The 14,385-nt window shown below is 40.4% G+C and overlaps 1 protein-coding gene across 3 annotated transcripts; it reads left to right on the top strand.

Moving 5' to 3' along the window:
• The first annotated feature begins 1,467 nt into the window (after positions 1 to 1,467).
• On the top strand, positions 1,468 to 13,590 carry si:ch211-204d2.4 (uncharacterized protein LOC100003662 homolog). Of its 3 annotated transcripts, XM_035993592.1 has the most exons (13): positions 1,469 to 1,689; positions 1,778 to 1,848; positions 5,345 to 5,492; positions 5,620 to 5,676; positions 6,318 to 6,366; positions 6,501 to 6,598; positions 9,168 to 9,299; positions 9,519 to 9,608; positions 9,715 to 9,783; positions 9,888 to 9,958; positions 10,773 to 10,836; positions 11,728 to 11,805; positions 11,940 to 13,590. In XM_035993592.1, exons 3-13 carry the CDS (start codon positions 5,352 to 5,354, stop codon positions 12,390 to 12,392), a joined length of 1,302 nt encoding a protein of 433 aa, XP_035849485.1. In that variant the 5' UTR covers positions 1,469 to 1,689; positions 1,778 to 1,848; positions 5,345 to 5,351; the 3' UTR covers positions 12,393 to 13,590. The 3 variants fall into 3 exon arrangements, with proteins under 3 accessions (XP_031165105.1, XP_031165104.1, XP_035849485.1); XM_031309245.2 differs by having other exon boundaries at positions 1,468 to 1,848; positions 5,348 to 5,492; XM_031309244.2 differs by having other exon boundaries at positions 1,468 to 1,848.
• The last annotated feature ends 795 nt before the right edge of the window (positions 13,591 to 14,385 follow it).

Genomic DNA, 14,385 nt, shown 5'->3' with positions numbered 1-14,385 from the left:
CCAACAACATTACAGTAAAACACATATTATTCTGCCAGGGATGTAACTCTTTGAAAAGGACCATTCTGCATCAGCAACACCTGAAGTTCCTCCAATGGCTTTGAGTGATGACCCTCGGCCTCTTCATGCTACTGCTTGCTCACTAAGTAGAAGTTTCTGAGGTTTGTTTCTTAATATTGAATGTATCTGTCATTTATTTTCTCTCTGTGATGGTAAATTTAAACTGAAATATATTTGAGGAATAAGGTAGGCTATTTGTCATGGTTGACACTGTGAGATCACTTGTTCTGCATGTTAAAACTGAACCCAACAATCCCAGACAACCCTTTGCTGAAACTGTTGGCTTTAACCAAACAAGTAATTGACAGCTAAAGAAAAGTTATTATTTGCAGTGTTACAACCATATATATTTATGGTATATTATTTCGCTAAGCATATTTGCATAAATAAACAATATCAAATCAAAAGCACAAAGCGGAGACAAGCAGCTGACATTTCTGGGTTTTCTACTATTTCTAGTAAGATTAGTAAGTTTTATAGACTATGGAATATATTAGGCTATAAGTGAGCCTGACCTCCCCAGATATCCCATCTTTACCAAAATTACTGCTAGATTTTTTATTCGGGGCTGCAGCTATAACGTTACATCCTACAAATACTTACAGATTACATATGTTGGGGTTTTGAGGCTGATTCTGTTTTTTAGACCAGATATCTTTTAAATTGGCTGTTTTTAGGCATAAAACTACATCCATTTAAATTAAAGGGATTTGGTATTCCTCCTAGGAAACCCCTGACAATGTAAAGCAGGCTTGCAACAACATTCAGAAGGAATATGCAAATAAACTATATTTGAACAGTCAAATGAATGAATAAAATGAAAAAAACAATGCTCAGGAAATGTTACAGAGTTTGGTGGCTAGTAAAAAGATGTATAGGGTGGGGGGGTTGTGCTGCAAACATTTAGACTCATGACCTCAGGATTTCTAAAATCCTGCTTTTAGTGGAACATATAATATTTTTGTAGTCCTATTGCTAAAGTACAGGAAGTCAATGTTTTTGTGACCACTGCTTTTGGCACATCATCTTGCACCTGTTACCACTCACCTCCCATAGCAGTTCCCATGAATGACACTATTCTTCACTGTGTACCTGTTTATCCAGGTTTACACTCCCTTCTTTTATATATGTGTGTGTGTGTGTGTGTGTGTGTGTGTGTGTGTGTGTGTGTGTGGGTTTGACCCAGTTCTCAAGTTGCCACCTGAGAGAAGAGATAGCATGCAGTTGTTGGAAGAAAGATAGCCTACTGCGCATGTAGCCTATTTAGAAGGCTGGAACTCATACTCTTAATATAAAAACAATAATAAACCTGTCAATTAAAGACAGGTCTCTCTCTCTCTCTCTCTCTCTCTCGCTCTCTCAGAGAAACCGGATTATTGGATATGAATCATATCATCTAATCTCTGATCCACACTCCGAAGCAGAAGGTGGTGGTAATGCACTTTAATACGATAGTTGTCAACCGCCGTTGAAACCCAAAAAGAAGCAGAATAGAGGAGGAGGACCCGGGCCGGAGCAGAGGACACATAGATCACATCCGGGGCTGGTTTATTCTAATAACCAAACGTCCAACCCGGAAAAAAAGATATCTCTTCTGTAATCCGATCACACAAACAAACAGACGAGAGTGTGAGAGTCTGATGCATGCCGGCTTTGTTAATGCCCGCTGTTAGTAAAAGTTATTGAAAGTTTGTCTAACATGCTCGTTATTTACCTGATTCTGGTCTCTCCTCTGTGCTTCGGAGCCGTGCGGGGCGCTGGCTGTGGCGCACACTGACTCCACAGCGGGTGAGTAGTCAGTCGACAGTGGCACTTTGTGACTGTATGTGTGTGTGCGCGTTGCCTCTTTGCCTGTGTGTGTGATAGCCCATATGTGTGCGGAGGGTACAGTACTGTAGGTGTGGCAGGCCGTTGCGTCGTTGGATCTGGTGAGTCAGTGCAGGAGGTCATCTGAGCTGAACTAATGTAACTTCTGTCAGGTGTCGCTGAGTACTTCTGCTAGATCATATTGAAACGTTTTATTGCATGCTCATAATCACGTTATATGTGCACGCCCATGATCTTCAGACCGGTCATTCAGTGAAGTTCGTGGCTGCACTGTGGTCAGAAAGATGAATATCCAGCTGTCATTAGAAAGCAGCACTGGTGAAGGAAGTATTTATATCCCTTAGTTCAGAAAAGTCCTAATACCACACTGTAAAACATACTCTGTAACAAGTACCTACAAGTCCCTAAAAACATTGAAAGTAGTGAGAAATGCCAAATTAACCAGAGCCCAAAGTGACACATTCACAATGTTTGTTTTGTCCAACCAACAGTACAACCCTCAAAATTATCAATTTTTTTTGAAAAAAAAAAACATTTATTCAAATGATTACAATAATTTAAAGGCAAATCAGCAAATCTTCACATTTGAGAAGTTTGAACCATAAAGTGTTTTTGTATGAATAATGACAAATGATTATCAAGAAAGTTGCTCCTATAATCAAACCTTTCATATGTTTTCTGTGCAAAAACCTTAAGCTATAAAGTAACTAGTAACTAAAGCTGTCCGATACATGTAGTGGAGTTAAAAAGCACACTATTTCCCTCTGAGATGTATGGGAGAAGAAGTATAAAGTGGCCTGAAAAGAAAAGTCTCAAGTAAAGTACCAGTACCTCAGAATTGTACTTTAAGTACACTTAAATCAATGTGCTTGGTTTCATTCCACCTCTGGAAAGCAGTGAAGAAAAAAAGTGATTCATTGTTTGGTCCATAAATATCAGACGCCATTGAAACATGCCTGTCACAGCTTCCCAGAGCCCAAGGTAACATCTTCAAATAGCTTTTTTTGTTAAACAACATTCCAAAACCCAAAGATATAACATTTTTTGTTAAATTTTGAGCTATTCTTTTTTTTGTTTCATGATACTTTATATTCGTACTCCACCACATTTCGGAGGGAAATATTGTACTTTTTTCAGCTAAAGTTACTAGTTATTATTGGGGTGGGGAGGACAGCTGAACCTTGTGGTCCACTTTTTAACAAAGATGAGGCACTCCCCAGCTCTATTAAAATGTTCAATAGACCCTCCCCTTGGGTTAGAAAAAAGCTGTAACATCCTCCCCTCAAAATTAACAATATTTTTCTTGTACAGTCCCTAAAAATATGAGTTACAGAAAATATACAAAGCTTTAAAAATGTGCTTTACCTTTTACAACCTACAGCTCTTAAGTGACACTCACATGTTAATGCATCAATAATGTCAGGAACATTTCACCACTGTCAGTTTTCATAGTCAAGAATCTTTAGTTAGGGAGTGTTATTAGTTCATTTGATTAGTTGCCGGTTCAATTTCAGATGACCGATTAATCGATTCAGCTCTAAGTTAAAGGATTCTTTGCCTCTATAGATAGATAGATAGATAGATAGATGATTTAAAGAGAACTCAAATCTGAGAAGTATGTAACAAAATTGCTAGAGTATAACTGACATAATTTTGAATCAGTTTCTGTTTCAGAAAAGATGTTCACCTTATTCCACAAATAAAGCAGATGTAACTGAGTGTCAGTGGGTTTCATGTCACTGCCCTGGATGTTGTTAAGACAGTGAAACTGATATCACTGCTGTGATCTGTACACTGGGTTCTGCCCTCGTACACACAAAATGTATCTACAGTCATTGAAATATGTGTGTGTTATCCTGTACTTTAAATTTTGTAGAAATGTGCTAAAGACTGTTTTTGGACTGATATTTATTGGTATTTTGCCAACAATGCACCGCTGTTGTGGGTGTGGGTGTGGGTGTGGGTGTGGGTGTGTGTATGTGTCAGTCTCAGTATGGGTGTCTGTGTGACCTCTGCGGCATCATTTTCTCTTTTCCATTACACTCAGAGTTTCTGTGAAAGGCCTCTGAATGGTTTAAATATTTGACCTCTTTTACAGGCAAAAGAAATAAAGGTTGCACGACTGACGCATTAGAAACACAACCCACACATTTTTCAAAGCTGTTTTCAAAATGAAGCATTTTTCTGACTGTTGACTTAAGAATAGTTTCACAGGAGTTGCACCAGCGCAGTGAAGATGCAGACTATGAGTCTGCTGTCATTTCTCGTGTCTCCGTTTGTCTGTGCTTTGCTGGGTCATGTGTATGCGTGTATTCATGGAAATGTTCATGGAAATTCACGACAGTCCTGTAAAAGTATTGGCAGAGGGGTCAGCCATTCAGTCCTGATTATATATTTTATATGACAGTCACTTACATTATACTTTTTGTTCTTATAAATAAATAAAAATCAGACACAGATGTGGCCTAGTTAGCTATCATATTTACTTTTGTGGCCACATTACATTTTATTTATTTATTACACACAAGTTCTCTCATTAAATTCAACTATGGAGAAAAGTGAGGACTTATGAAAAGGGAAATGTGCAAAACATTCCTTTGCATCTTTTGATTCAGTGCATCTATGTGCAGTATGTCATGTGATTACTTCATGTTTAGTCTGCAGAGATGCAAAATAAACAACAGTGGAGGGAATGAAAGTTCCCTTAGCAACTTCAGCAGGAGGAGATCATAAAATAGAGCTCTCATTATGCCAGAAGTCTTCTGACTCTTCCCCCCAAAAAAATAAATAAATAAAGTACTTTCATGCACAGATGTGGTGTCATAGATAAAATTGTACCGGAAAGCATTCATTATTGAAATATCATCAGCATACCTGAATGTCTGAGCTGATTGAATCTTGATTATGTTGAGAAATCAGTCAGCACCTCAGTGATTCACATGCATTGCATCATCTTAATAAATACATCTCATCAGGACTCTTCCCTTTCCTCTCCTCTTTTTCCCATTCCTCCCTCCCTCCCTCTCCTCTCTCTTCCCTGGCCAGTGGAAATGTGCGTGTGTGCAGATCTTGAGTGCAGTCTGTAATTTTTGGCTGTGGTGCAGGGCCTCAGCTCAGCCTCTGGCTTCAGGGTTTGCTGCTCAGCCTCAATCACGTCACATGAAAAACTGCTGAGTGCGAGCGGGTCTCGTTCTTCCTGTGTGTGTGTGTGTGTGTGTGTGTGTGTGTGTGTGTGTGTGTGTGTGTGTGTGTGTGTGTGTGTGTGTGTGTGTGTGTGTGTGTGTGTGAACAGTAAATGAAAGTTGGTTTATCCTCACACACATCTGCCTGTGTCTGCCTTTCTGTCCTATGAGTCCATCTCCTTCTGTTGCTCTGTTTACATGTTTGCCTCTCATTGCCCATCTGACCTGAGTATCTGTCTATCTGTCCGTCTGTGTGTCCCTGTGATATGTGATAGCAGCAGCATGCCATACGTGGACCGGCTGAACCGCGTATGCGGCTTCCTAGACGTCGAGGAGAAGGAGAACAGCTGCCGCTTCCAGAGGCGATACTTCATCCTTGACACGCAAGAAAATGCTCTTCTGTGGTATATGGACAACCCTCAGGTGCTCCACACATATCGATGACACACACTTGCACAAACAGCAAGAGGAAATGAAATTGACCAATAGGAGCTGTGTAACCTTGGACTCTGAGACAATGACGAGTCTGTGTGTTTGTGTTTGCATGCAGAACCTGCCCAGTGGTGCGAGCTTTGTTGGCAGCCTGAAACTAACCTACATCTCTAAGGTAAACCCCTTTACTTTGTTGTGGGTTGTAGTGAACTACATACATGTATGTACAGTAGAGGAGACATCTGGGAGAAATGCAGAAGCAGACTTTGTGAAGTTTTCCAGATGTCAGAGCGCTCGCTGAGCTAACCAGATATAATGACATCTGGCTGCACTGCACTGTAATGCTGACAGCTCCTCCCTGGACACTCTGAGTCAAATAGATGGCAAAGCTATTAAAATGTTTCTCTTCTTCACTTCTCTACTCTCTCTTGTCTCCTCTCCTTTCCTTGTGTCTCTCCTCTCCTTTACTTCCCCTTGTGTCCTCTCCTTTGGTCTCCTTTCCTTTTGTCTCCTCTTCTTCCCCTTTGTCTCCTCTTCTCTCCTTTCATCTTCTCTCCTTTTGTCTCCTCTCCCTCCCCTTTCTCTTCTCTCCTTTGGTCACCTTTCCTTTCCTTCTATCACTCCTTTCCTTCCCTTTTGTCTCCTCTTCTCCCCTTTTGTCTCATTTCCTTTTCCTTTTGTCTCTTCTCCTCTCCTTTCATTTTCCTTTTGTCTCCTTTCCTTTCCTTTTGCCTCCCTCTGTGGTCTCCTCTTCTCTCCTTTTGTCTCCTCTCCTTTCTTTTTGTCTCCTCTTCTCTTGTCTTCTCCTCTTCTCAGGTGAGCGAAGCTACAGCGAAACAAAAGCCAAAGACAGAGTTCTGTTTTGGTGAGTTTTTTGGAGAAACACTGAGTCATGCTTATGCAGTAGCGCACAATGGCATTCATTTTATTTACGCATGTGATATAATGATATAATGCATTTATTGTGGTTATTCATGAAATTGATTTCGATTTCTGTAGTCATCAATGCAGTTTCCCGGAGGTACTTCCTCCAAGCCAACGATGTGACTGACATGAGGGACTGGGTGGCTGCTCTCAACAGGGCCAGCAAGATCACAGTGAGTGCAACACACACAAACTGCACACATACATGATATTATAACCAGATGTCTTAGTCTAGCATGAGGTTAGAAAAAGGCTTAACTAGCAGATAAGGGGTTTGTTTCCACCTGAGCGGAAGCTGCAGTTTGCGGTGATGTGACTGAAACCAGTTTGGCCCGAGTGGGTGCAAATGGCAGCACGCTGCCCACGAATACCCTCTTACACACTTGGGGAATGAGGAAATTGTGAATGTGCATGAATATGAGCGATGACACACCACACACTCAAACGTCACTGTGGTGAAGGTGTCAAAAACACCATTGTGAGCGTGTAAGTGAACATGCCATGCACAGTTTGCAAATTTGCATAATATTTGTGTGTGTTCAGTGAGATGACCGGGGCCTTGTTGACTGACGGCATTCCAGATGACAGAAGTGTTTCTCTTTTTCTCTTACCTGCACACTGACACAGGAAGCAGCGCCGCTCACTCTCTCTTTCACTTCCTCTTTGATGGGAGGGCTTCTCTGTTGCCTTTTCTCAATGTTGGCCTCAATGAGATACTTCCTAAAGCAGAATGGACCTAATGTAAATGCAGGAATTAAAGCAAAGCACAGACGAAAACATTTCACACAGTTATTTTCAAATGATAGAATGCTTAAACTAAAGCCCTTGACATGATATTTCTGTTATTAGTTTTTTCTTCTCCAGACACATCGGTGGGTGGAGGAGTTTATAATTTTAGCTTATATGATAAGATAAGATAAAAGTTTATTGTTTGTTCACACAGAAATTTTGCTTGCATGGTCTGCTCCAACATCAACATATATATTTGATTTCATACTTCAGAGAGGCCATTTATTATTTGGTATGATTTTTTTGGGTCATTTTTGCCTTTATTGGGCATCTTATAGTGAAATTACAGACATGACATAAAGGGGGGGGGTTGACATGAAACAAAGGTCTCAGGCTGGGATCAGTCCAGTCATTGCAGTTATTTGGTGCTCGTCCCACGCTACCAGGACGCCCCTTGTTATATATATATATATATATATATATATACTTTTTTTAAGAGTATTTTCTTTTGCTAGGTCTTTATGAAGTTGCCAGCCTAAAGGCACCTCTGGTTTATACTGTATATATAGAAAATATATATATATATTTACATTTCTGATGAACATGTAGCTCTTGTTCCTCTTATGCACTTATCTTAAGTCATTTTGGACAAAATGAATGTATTGTACAGTAACAAAGGAGGTTAACAGGTGTATATATATTTTTTAACAAAGCATGGGAGTGTGGCCGGGTTGGCTCAGTGGGTAGAGCAGGCGCACAAATACTGAGAGGTTTATGCCTTGACGCAGAGGTTCATGGTTTCGATTCCAACCTGTGACGATTTCCTGCATGTCTTCCCCCTCTCTTACCCCTTTCTCACTTAGCTGTCCTGTCAAATTAAAGGCGGAAAAGCCCCAAAAATTAATCTTTAAAAAATAAAATTAAAAAAAAGCAAGGGAGTAGCAATGATTTCTTTGTTTCTTCTTTGCATGCTTGCTAATGGATAAATAAACAACCAAATAAATGCAAACTTCTGAATGGACAGTGGACAACACAGTTTATAGCTGAGGTGCAACAGTGTTTGATTATGAGTGCCGATATGAATGCATTTCTTTTGGACAAATAACCTCCACATTCATATCCTAATAATGTTTTGTTAACTCATGAGCTACCTTGTGACTATATGATATTGTTTTCAGTTAGTTAATGGTTTATTGTTTATTTGGATCCTTAGTCGGACTTGTTACTGTGGCAACAACTACCCTTTCTTGGGTCCATGTTAGAACATATAATATAGTAAACAAATGTAGACACTTAACATTACATACAGTAAATAAAATTATTGCAGTGTCACTATTATACCTATCACAATATAATTACATCAAAACCAAACATGACATAAAAGACACTAAATAGTAATACTACCAGTAATACTTAAAGAAAGAAATCTAAATTAATTTGCACATTCATACTGTAGAGCAGATCACACAATACATATCTTCCTTCTTGATTTTTGCTGGCTTGTTTTCAAGAATAACTTCTTTAGTTGTTTCTCAAAACCCATTTTGCTCGATTTTAGTGATTATAAAGTAACTGTTGTGTTTTATTTGTCTTTGGTTGAGGAAGTGTAATGTGACCCCTCCGTATCTTCCTTGTTTGATAACTGTGGTTACTTACAGAAAAATTATTATTTTTGAATACAAGTAGTTTGGTTGTTTTAAAACTATTGTATTTCCAAATAAAGTTAAAAGATTGTACCATAACCTGTCTTTGACTTTCAGCCATGCGAGATCTGTTCCCTGGTTTGTGTCAAGTGCCTTACTGGTAAAGGATGATAAAATTCAAACAACCCTAAAGACTGTAGGGTGGATGTTTTCATGCAGAACATATTACAGTTGCACTGTTGCAGCATGGAGACTCCCAGTGGGAAATAAACCTCTAACCCCTGGCGATTAGTAGCAAGCTTTACCCGCTAATCAGTACTTTTTAATGCAATGCTAGTTAATATTCTCCTACCTGCTGCTGTGCTGACAGGTTCCTAAGTCTGGCCCTGCACCTCCAAGGTCCGATGTGACCGCAGTCATCAGCGACACTCAGGGAGGGAAGAGACAGCACGCCTACAAGACTGAGATCATCGGCGGCGTGGTGGTGCACACTACCATCCAGGTAATAAAGTGGAGGCTACAACCAATGTGGTTACTATGACGATAATAAATGTGACAATGATGATGCATTGTATATTTTTCAGCAAAGTAAAACAGAGTACAGCTTGCTCTCAGCCTCCAAAACAACTTTGTGTGTAATCTAACGTATTTTGACGATGGTGGTAACATTGACCACAATTGTTGTAAGGAAATTGAAGATGGTTATGATGAAATGTTTCAGAATGAGTGCGAAGAGACAGAAGGGAGAGAGAGGAAGGGCAACCGGCCAGGCGTGCTGAGGTGCGGTTACTGTGTCAAACAGGGAAATGTGGTGAGTACCCAGCCACTTATAACTGATAAACTCTGTGTTTAAATAAAAAAAAGCTGCATGTGGAAAATAAACTGTAATGTGTGTGTGTGTGCGTGTGTGTTTTCAGAGGAAGAGCTGGAAAAGGAGGTTTTTCACCCTAGATGACAATGCAGTCAGTTACTACAAGTCTGAGATGGTGCGGAGCCAGACGTTTTGTATTTCCTCTCACGTGTGGATGTTTTTGTGTGACTGGGGTCTTTGTCTATATCCATGTCTGAATTGTGCTTATGTGTTTCCCAGGATAAGGAGCCTCTCCGAGCTGTTCCACTAAGGGACATTCAGAAGGTCCACGAATGTCTCGTCAAGTCAGGGTGAGTCAAATGTGAATCGCTGAGTCAAATTATCCCACCATTTTACTTTCTCTCCATCTGGTTGTCTTTCTAGTGAATATTTGGATAACAGCAGATTACACTTGAACAGATAAAAAAACATCCACATTTTTGCAGTGTACAAACAAAAAGGTTAACATGGCAGTGTCAATAGTTTAAAGTTTGATATTCAGAAATTCAGGGAGGTTTATTCTGAAGAGAGCTATTCAGACTTTTCTCAATATATCTCTTTTTTCATAGACACTTCAAACAACCTTTATTTTTATCTGGACCGTCTCCACAAAAATGAACTATTACTATTGTTTTGCTTTCTCATTTTTCATCATAGACACGTCCTGCCCCTATTAAATACACAACCCCAAAACTTTTTAAAGAGAAATCACATAATTCTGACTTTTATTTTTCCCACTTTTTTTTTCATTAACAGTTATTTTATTTAGACTCAGTTTCAATCTTTTACCTTTTTTTAAAGGTGGGATTAAGCTACAAGTAATGCTTAATTTGATTAATGTAGGTACATGATTAAAATACAATGTTATTTTGCATATTTTCTGAACAGCTAAACTTACACATACACGCATGGGGAAAGAGAACAACTGAACAGAGAAGATGAGGCTGTCTTGACAATTTCTAACAATGTCTGGTGTACGCCTGGCCACTTCCTGTATAATTCTCAATAAAGATATGAATACAGAAAATAATAAAATTTGATTTGTGCCACACTGCTGATATTTGGCCCACCCTTTAGCCACTGTATTATTCAGCATGATAATTTTCCATTATGTGTCTCCATCAGGGATCTCCTTCTGAGAGACAACCTGTTTGAGATCATCACCAGCTCCCGAACCTTCTACATTCAGGTACAATCCCATTTTAAATACCAACCAATCAGAGGCTTCGTTCCCCCAAGTTATAAAATCTGTTGGGTGCTCTTTGGCTCTGGGTGAAAACATGATTAGATACAAGTTATCTTGTTAGCCGGAGCAGAGAGCGTCTATAGTCGCAGGTGATTCTGACCTGATGCTTTGAGTTGTTTTTTTCTAAATGCTCTGCTGCTGATGTGTGGCACGGGCTCTTTTTTTAGGAGCATTGTTTTTGTGTAACGGGCAATGCCATCTGTTACCATAACAACAATAACATCCTGCCACTCCCTCCTGGGAGAACAGCTGACTGAGATGTTGGGGGTCAGATCAGATGGGAAGTGCTGAGAGAGAGAGAGAGAGAGAGAGAGAGAGAGAGAGAGAGAGAGAGAGAGAGGGGGTGCAAGCATGAGCGCGTTTCGTTTTTGTCTGTGCAAGAAAAAAAGGAAGCATGACAAACATTTGGTAAACTGGAAAAAAAACAACACATAAATAGATTACACTGAGACCATGATCATGGTCAAGTGTGGACGGCAAATAAAAAATCATCTTAGACTAAAATGAAACTTTAATTACAAATTTAAATTAGAGCCGGTTATTGATATTTGAAAGTTTAAAAAAAACAGATAGCCGATGTTCATGTTAAACACATAAGACTTCATAAAATAGGGTTGTGACTGATGATTATTTTCAAACATTTTTTTGGCTGCAGTTATTAGGATACATTTTTCGTTAGTTTTGGTTTTTTGTTGACAGTAAGAACAATCTAGAATATCGGCAGTGACACAACACAATAGGACAAACCACTACAATAGCTAGTGTGAAAATAAAAGTGCAGATAGGAGAGAAGATAAGATATTTACTGCATCTTCTGGTTATGTTTTTCTACAGACAGACTCTCCGGAGGAGATGTATGGCTGGATCAGGGACGTTGAGATGAAGATCCAGGACTTCAGAGGTCCCCCTAAGGTATTTCTGTTGTCTCTCCCCTTGACACACAAAAATCTACAATCCTTTCTCACTGTATATTCATGGAGGAGAAAAACTTGATATTCGTAAGCATATGACGAGCACTGATTATTTCTTTGTCTTTCTCATTGCAGGGTTTTTCATTTAAACGTGCGTCCTCTCTCTATCGAAGTCCCAATGCCTCTGCAGCACCTCGAGGCCAACAGAGTGATGAGCGCAGACCTGCACTGGTCAAGTCCTGCTCTGTGGCGCCGGGCTGGCAGCCCTGGACGCCTGTCCCTCCGTGTGAGCCTTCCATCCTGGATGCAGAGGATGAAGACAGTGCTTTCAGCTCTGTGCCCACCTTGCCTTCTCTCTCCTCTTCCTCCACCTCTTCCTCCACCTCCTCCTCCTCCAACTCTCTCTCCACCCCGACCCCTTGCCCCAATGCACCGCCAGCAGCTTCAATCAGCGGACTGGGGATCCTCACAGCGTCAGGAGATGTGGCCAGCGGGCGTCGGAGGCACCGCTCGCAGCCTCAGTCTCACACCGGCTGCAGCTTCCCCTTCAGCCTGGACGACGACAGCATCCGCACCACGGACGTCTAAGTTCAGTAAAGTCTGTCCAGACTCCTGTGTGGACTTGAGTGTTGGTACTTGCTTTAAAATGAATGTGACTATTAATAATAGTATTCCCTGCTAATGAAGTGACACTGTGACCATCTGCCTGGATGCCATGACGTGAGATTTGGGCCTCCTGCTGGTTTTGTAGCTGTAATGCAGACGAAGGATGGACCCAGCTGGAAGGGGACCAAGAGGCGCAGTGTTTGTTGTTCACAGGACTGTGAAGAAGCATGATGGAGAATTTTTAGTGCAACTTCCTCTGAAAACTTGAATAATCTTGTTGTTAATTGTTCTTGCAGACTTACAAATTATGGCACATGCTTTCAATCGTCATAAAGAACGTGTTTTCAACCCCGCTAGAAGTATTCACCAAGAAGTGTTTAAAGGCATTTAAACACATTACAGTCAATTGTTTTTATATTCAAGCTTATGTTCACAAAATACTTTTTAAAAAAGGTGGGTCTTTTTAGTTTTTTCTTGCCTCTTTCTTCCTGAGAAAAACATTATGTGACATTAACTTACCTTCATTAATAATTAACAAACATTGTATTACTAACATCTAATCAGGTTTCTGGGGGGTGGGGGGTGGGGGGTAGTATAAGGGTAGAGGTCTCGTTAAAAAGGTACATGCACTCACATGCTAACTGCCTGATGGCTCTTGGCTCTTCTGTTGTCAGCAGCAGCTTTTATGTGTTCGCACTAGATTTTGAACAGGAGCTTTTAATACTTGGCTTAAAGATAGTTTGTCAGTAAACTGTGAGTCCTCTCTTAGCTTGTAACAGGGTACCGCATTAATACAGCAGTGTTTTAGATGGTACTTGTCGTAGAATGTACTGCCAATATCAAAGTACAGCTGATCAGCTGGTTGATAGCATTCCAGCATTATGTGGGAAAATGTGCCACTACTTCTGGTGATTTAATTGTAATTCCGCACTTTGCTTTTCTCATTTTTACTTGTGTTTTTTGCTTTCACAGCAGATATTACAGATTCCTCTCAGATAATGCCTCAGATACTTTGTGTTGTTACACCGGTAGTATCAGCCCTCCTCAGGTTCACCTCAAGACTTCATTGATGTGGTACCATGTTCACGCCTGTTTCCGTTTTCTGAAGCTGTGTGCACTCGTCTGTCTGCGTATAATGTCAATTTTCTTTCTTGTACATTAAATGATGCTTTTTATTCATCTTGTTTGGGTTGTTTTTGATCAACTCAAAAGTTCCTAGTTTGTTTCAGTTTGACTTTTCACACTCTTCACTGCCATCTAGTGGCTGCTGGGGGTCAATCCACATTTTACGCCAGTTGTAGCCCAAACTAACTTTGAAGAGTTTTCTAAATTAGCTTTTGATAGAAGTTTTATCTGTGTTTTCTCTCCCAAGTGCAGAAATATCCAAACTGCCAGGCATGCGGAGGGTCAAGACCTTTAACACTGTCACCTTAAACTAATGCATGCTATGAAGGTCACACAAGCATGCACGCCATACACATGCCAATCTAGTGCCCAGAGGCTGTGGTAAGTGAAGTGTTTCACACGTCCAGTACAAAGGTCCATTAGGTAAAATGCCTGAAACTCTGTCCTGACCTCGTCCACTCCCCTCTCTGCCTCGCAGTGCAGCTGTGTGGCTGCAGGACCAACGAGAATAAAATGTCTCCACTGAACAGTTTAGATTGTGTCATGGGTTAAGAAAAAGGCCCTGAGTGCTTGTGAAATGTCAGCTGTGTTGAAATGAGTTTTCAGTCTGTTAAAGACAGAGCTCCTCCAGGTACTGAGAGAATTCCAAGCAGAAACGTGGCAGGACCAGTGGTGATGTAGAGAGGGATGGAAGTTTAAGAAAAGAAAACAATTGAGAGGGATGGGAGGACACGGTTGTTGGGGACTGTTATTTGTGTATAGCAAACTTTACATCTTGTACTTTTGGTCCTGTAAAAAAAAACTCTAAAGTGTGAGGCTTTGACACACTCATCTAAAACCTCCCAACAAT

Source organism: Sander lucioperca, chromosome 2, assembly GCF_008315115.2.
Source record: "Sander lucioperca isolate FBNREF2018 chromosome 2, SLUC_FBN_1.2, whole genome shotgun sequence".
Classification (NCBI taxonomy): domain Eukaryota; kingdom Metazoa; phylum Chordata; class Actinopteri; order Perciformes; family Percidae; genus Sander; species Sander lucioperca.
The sequence above is the reverse complement of the archived record's forward strand: the minus strand, read 5'-3'. Positions and strand labels throughout refer to the sequence as shown.